Raw genomic sequence first — 6,396 nt, forward strand, 5'->3', positions numbered from 1 at the left:
TTTGTTTCAATTTATCTATTAAATTCTGTTTTATGGAACAAAAGCCATGTTTTATTTACAAAAAGATATTGTCATACATATGACAAGCCACAAGCTTAAGCGATACATAATTCAAACCTCCTCATCCGTGGACAATGCTTTTTAATTATTAACTATAACAAATCTTTTTCGATTTCTCTAGAACGAAAAAGGCTGCTTGTATTATTATTACACTGTTTAATTTAATATTCCAGATGACTCACCAGAGCAGTTAAACAGTGAACTCGTAGCCGTAGCTTATATCTTGCTCTCGCTCGCATTGATCGGAATAGTGACGACCGCTGTGTCTGTTTGTTTAGTAAAAATTAAAAAAAACAAACATAAAGAAAGCAGAGAACATATTAAATCTGACGTGGAAAAGAAATCAACAAATATTGCAAATGCAGTATATGCACAACATAACCTTATGAAAGATTATGACTTAACAGAAAAGTTCTCTCAACAAAACTCAAAAGATGTACTATTTTCCCAATCAGACAAACTTTTGACTAAAGCAAGTGTTTAAGGAATATAATTTTATGCTAATGCAAATACTTTTGTATGTACTTAACAATATTGCATGATTAGAAAAAAAATATGAAAATTTAAGACATTATTCGAACTATAAGAAGGTAAAGAATCGCCACACAAACGAATGGGTTGTGATCAAAGTTATTTGGAAACCTATTTGTCCCATGCATACCTTATGCATATTTTACACGAGTATAAACGAACTAATTAGGGTACAGAAATTTGGTCACCACTAACAGTCTTTTCGGTAAATTCTTGGGACATGTAGTTGTCTAGGACTGACTCTCAAGATTATATGAATGCCTAGTCGCACATAGACAGTAATTAGCCCGTCTACATAATACGTCTGGCGGTAGAATGCTTGGTAAACGATTGTACACTCTCCTCACATGAAAAATATGCTTACAATATGTTGTCGATATGTCATCAAGCGGACTGTAGCACGGCAAAATGTCTTTCTTGAACTTCAAAACATTGTTTTCCGCTGACATTCGTGGGATCTTCTCTGTAAAATATCTCTATTGTATAGATTTCTTCTTATCCTGATTACGCATGAAATATAAGCAGCTGGGGAAGCAACAATTGGTCAATCATACGTGTAAATTGCATACTCAAACGAAGCATTTCATTGCTTAACAGAAATAAAAAGTGTTTACACAATTGAAGAAAACAGAAATTTTCCTGTTTCACCAAAACTTATACATTGGATTTTGCCTTTAACTAGAGACATACACATCGATTTATGTAGGTTGATGCGTCAAGTACCGAATATATTAATTTGGAGCTTTTTTGCTCTCCATAAAAGAAGATGTATCACAATATTTGCTAATGAGTTCTATAAACATTTTGTTATCATTTTGTATGTCCCACCTACGATAGTAGATGGGGATTATGTTTTCTGTCTGTGCGTCCATTCGTCCGTTGGTCCCTTCATCCGTCTGTCCCGCTTCATGTTAAAGTTTTTGGTCAAGGTAGTTTTTGATGAAGCTGAAGTCCTATCATCTAGAAACTTAGTACACATGTTCCTTATGATAGGATCTTTCTACATTTAATGGCAAATTAGATTTTTCCCCCAATTTCACGGTCCATTGAACATAGAAAATTATAGTGCGAGTGGGGCATCCGTGTACTTTGGACACATTCTTGTTATTGATTGTTTTGAAAATCGTTTATTATTTGATGCTAGAACATTGTAAACGAATGTAATTTCAATCATACATGTATGCGTGATAACTTTTTTAAAATAAATAACTTGATTTTCTCGTCTCGCCAACATTCAGTTTTCAGCGTTTGCAACATTCATTAATCAGTTTGCAAGGCTTATGTTTTCGTGGATTTATAAGACGTATTTGCCTAAAGTTGCACACATTTGTATCTGCCCAGAACACTACGTTCTGCAATTTTTATTTTGTTATTTTATATCACTTGAAACATAAATTATTCTATGTAAAATATTATATTTGTGCACACAAAATATGCTGTAATGTAAAACTACTTTTTTTTTCAAACAATTGACTTCTTAGGCTTGAAATCAATCAAAAAATTGCATGAAAAATGAGGTTACGTTATATTTGATATTTGTACTCAAGAAGTTTTATTGTGCTTCTCAACCGCATTAATCATATCTAACTCTTCATTTAAGTTTGAAAATATGTGACAGTTTACTAAATACATTCCAATTAAAATTATCTCTCCGCAATTGTTCCTCATTTTTCTTTCGGTTGTTTTATGTGTCGAATTCGAACGAAAATGAAGAGCAAGTGCGAAGAACTAATAGTTATTTATTTAGATTGATTACAATATTCAATGTGTAACCTCTAGCATTCTTTATGTGTCTGTCTGAAGCCTATATAGCCTAGTGGTTTTCGTTTCATGGTTGCCGTATGCTACCATTATATTTTAATGTTATTTGCATTATACCTTTTATTAGTCGTTCCTTTAAATGTCTCTCTTTCATTTATTCATGGTAACCATAATATCTTACTATACAGAATAAGTGTTGATAATCAATGTAGTTCACAAGGTATCATGTAGTCTTATTCTTTATTCTATGATTGATCGATATCTCAACAGCAGCTTTACCACAATTTTTATTTTCTGTATTTGGTTTAGGGACGACATCAAAAGTTCAATGAAGGATAAACAACTTAATTCGTACAGTTTTTTCACTGACCCCGGCCCCTACCCCTCTCTCAACTTAATTTGGGAAAAAATGATTGACCAATTAGGATGCATGTAAAATCGATGTCAATTTAAACAAAACTTGCAGCAGTTTGACCCCCCCCCCTCCCCCCAACCACCACCACCAAACTATTTCAATTGAGTTTGTTATCCTTCATTGATTGTTTGATGTCATCCCTTAATTTGAGCAGCTATATAACATACACTTAGTCCCTGTTAATGCAGCTCCATAAAATTCTGATTTCTGGGACATCGGATCTTTATATTAATAAGAATTATTGATTAAAGTCATTACCTTTTTTTTATTTTATGTTTTAAATTATAGATAGGGTTCACTCATATAAAAAGAAATTGTACTACATGTTTAATTTAAATATTACTCAGTCTTTAGTTTCCTGTGTTGGGTTTAGTAGACTGTTGTGTGTCTTTTGTCGAGTTTAGTTTTTTGTCCGTTCATTTTAGTTTTTTTTCAAGGCTTTTGAATACCCCTTTGGTATATCTTCTGTAATTTTGTTTAATACAATAGTAAAGATTTTGTGATATATATATGTTTCTTAATTTCCCAGTTTATTACACCGTGTAAACGGTATATTTGCCGTCCTATTTTAGAATAATGTAGATATTAAATTATTGTATATTTCAAATATTATCTAATCATTTTCTATGTATAATGATTCTATGAGTTGTAATGCTTATGAATAAAGTAATTATTATCATTTTCATAGTTTTCTTTTCGCATGAATCATGTTTTATCTAGTTACTGTAGTAATTATTAAATTGTAAAACAGTATGCTCTCAAGAGGTCATATTATCACTTTGATTCAAAATTATATTGTTTTGTATACGGATTTTTTTACCTGTTTTTTAAATTTAAATATCTATGCTATAACATGTATAGGACATCGGGTATTTGTTCAATTGTCCATATGTGTCATTCTTTGCCCAATTGTTCGGTGTTCGACCCAAGAGCAAGCTAATTATCACTTTATATAAACGAATAATTACACTGTACTTATAGTCGTCGACCGCCGACGCTATCATACGAAAATGCTGGCCTGAGTCATTTCGGATATTTTTTGACAACAGTATGCGAGACATAGGTATTTCTGTACTTTCAGACGACGGCATACAGCAAAGGAGATGTGCGAGTAATTGTATAAAACTTTATAAATTTCAAAAGATACAACACCTGGATAATTCATACATTGATTACAGATACATGTACATAGACCTAATTTTACGAAATTTTGGTCTGTCATATGATCAAGGTCGTTGACTCATTTTCATGGTTCAGCAATTGTTTGCAATGGTTTAATCTGACCTTAAGCTTAACGTATCTTTTAAACTGTTGAATATTTTTGTGTTTTGGGTCTCTTTTCAATTACCACAAACTATTTTAACTATTTTTGGCGTATGGAATAATGGTAAGGTGTACATGTCTTTCTGACAGGATTTGAAGGACCTAGACTTCGTGGTCATAAATCATTAAGTTTTTAGTTTATTTGATACTTGTAGTAAAACTTCAATCCTGAAGACTTTTAACATGAAATCAATGGTAAGTAAAACAGGCGAGACTATTCAGCGTGTGCATGCACTCTTGTTTTAAACTCTGTCATTTGTTTTTTTTTCAACTAAAACTCGTACATTTTGATAATATCACTGTCCGTATCTCAATCAGAGAACCATTTGTAAGAATAGCACATTGTCGTTTAAACATAATTTTATTATCTGTACCTTTCTAAATCATGATTATTTAATATAAGTATGCTTAATTTAGATGTTTTTTCTTATGAAAAAAATTTGGACATATTTCAGACTTTGTCGGTGTAAAGATTGATACTCATCCAATATGAGTTATCTCACTTAAACTCGAAATTATTATTACTATGTAAAAATACACAAAATGGATTGTATCTCATATTCGTGAATTGAATAGTCTCACATGATTTCAAAGCCGATTGAGAATAATACATAACTATGAAAAGCTTTTCTTATGTATCATAAACATCACATTCAACTAAAATAATACTGTATATTCTATCATGTCTATTGTGCAATTCAATTTTGTATATGAGGCAAATGACAGCTAAAGGCTTTGCATAGCTTATAGTAACTGTGAGAACTCAGATCGGTACTTTATGTCTTAAGTGTTTTTTATGTTTGTTTGTTTGTGTTCTGTATTGATGTGATGGGCATCTTTTCAAACTATTTGCTGTCTTCCCGCTTCAAAGGTCATATAATTCGAGACGTAGTGATTATAATGTGATGGCGATGGCGTAAACTGTTTGAATAAAGGTTTCATATTTCAGTGGTTAAAAGACCTGCATGCTTCATATCCTTTATGCACAAACCGTATGCTTCGATATATTCGTCTGTCACACATCTTTCAAAGGCCTTTGATATCATGTTTATGATTCAGCAACTGCCTGAAATATTTTTTTTTGCCGTTTGATTTTCTCACTTGTGACAAATACAATACTATATTTGGTATATATGTTTGTTTTGAGGTATTTTACGTACCAGTCAGACAGGGTCCACTAGAGCTTGACGTAACTTCATGGATCAGATATCAAGGTACTGTTTTCGTGGTCAAGTCCGTATCAGGTCAATTACATATGATATTGTCAGATTATTAAATTGCATTTTTCATATTGCATGTATTATCAGCCCAAGGTTCAATATCAGCCAAAGAGCCGCATGCCTACATATAAAATTCATCTATCATATACCTCAACGGAATAGAAAAACAAAAGTATGATATATTCTTATATGGACGAAGAAAATAAATTAATTTAACAATAAACATGATGAACACTGTTTGAAAAAATCACAATCTTAAAGTAACTTTCTTTTAAATTATGTTAGAAAAAATCATAAATGTGTTTACTTTATCATTTTTTCTCTTCATTTTACACATTATACTTTCCTTTATCCAAATACCACGAATACTTGTTTTGTTGCCTACTTATTAATTATTTATAATGACCTTTGTTTTTTTTAGTCTTTGTTTTCCCCTTGGTTTTGATTGTTATTGTCTTGTAATGTATTTCGCTGAAAACCTTAACGTATATTGATGTGTATTTTCATGACTTTTATACTAGTCTCGGAAAGGCATGTGATAAAACGAAGAATGCGATATACTTTTCATATCAGCCCGCCAAGCACCACTTCGAAAAATATGGAATTTGTTAATTTAATGCTATTATCATACGGTAAAAATTATATGTTATTCCTTCTCAGTATATTAATATGATAAACACAAAAATTGTGTGATAGCCAATAAGATAACTCACTACCAGCCACCAATTGAATAGAAGGTAACAACTATAGTGGAGATCACTTCTAACCTCTCATTAGAACTGTCAGAATAATCTGTCATAGAACTGTTCTAACCTGTTAAGAACAGTTCTACCCTAGATATGTTCTAAGCAGAACTGTCAGAATCAGTTCTAGGTAAATATACTTACTGCCTAGGCGTAAGCTTAATGTCTAGGATTTAAGCTTAATGCCTAATTTCACTTATTGCCGCTAACATATATAATCATTCTCAGGTGTACATGTCCGACTGGAAAGGTTCATATGACCTTGATTTGTGTTTATTGCTGATTGGTCAATGCTAAGTGTTTTGTTTCGTACGTTTATCAGATAATATAAGCAATACGTCAA

The 6,396-nt window shown here is 31.8% G+C and overlaps 1 protein-coding gene across 3 annotated transcripts in view; it reads left to right on the top strand.

Moving 5' to 3' along the window:
• LOC134721588 (uncharacterized) overlaps positions 1–1,515 on the top strand; it is a 44,081-nt gene extending 42,566 nt beyond the window's left edge. For all 3 annotated transcript variants that reach the window (XM_063584685.1, XM_063584686.1, XM_063584687.1), the window contains one exon: positions 234–1,515. In XM_063584685.1, the coding sequence (XP_063440755.1) occupies positions 234–544 (311 nt within the window). In that variant the 3' untranslated portion in view covers positions 545–1,515. The remainder of the gene's footprint in view (positions 1–233) is intronic.
• Positions 1,516–6,396: the final 4,881 nt, after the last annotated feature.

Source organism: Mytilus trossulus, chromosome 6 (assembly GCF_036588685.1).
Source record: "Mytilus trossulus isolate FHL-02 chromosome 6, PNRI_Mtr1.1.1.hap1, whole genome shotgun sequence".
Lineage (NCBI taxonomy): Eukaryota > Metazoa > Mollusca > Bivalvia > Mytilida > Mytilidae > Mytilus > Mytilus trossulus.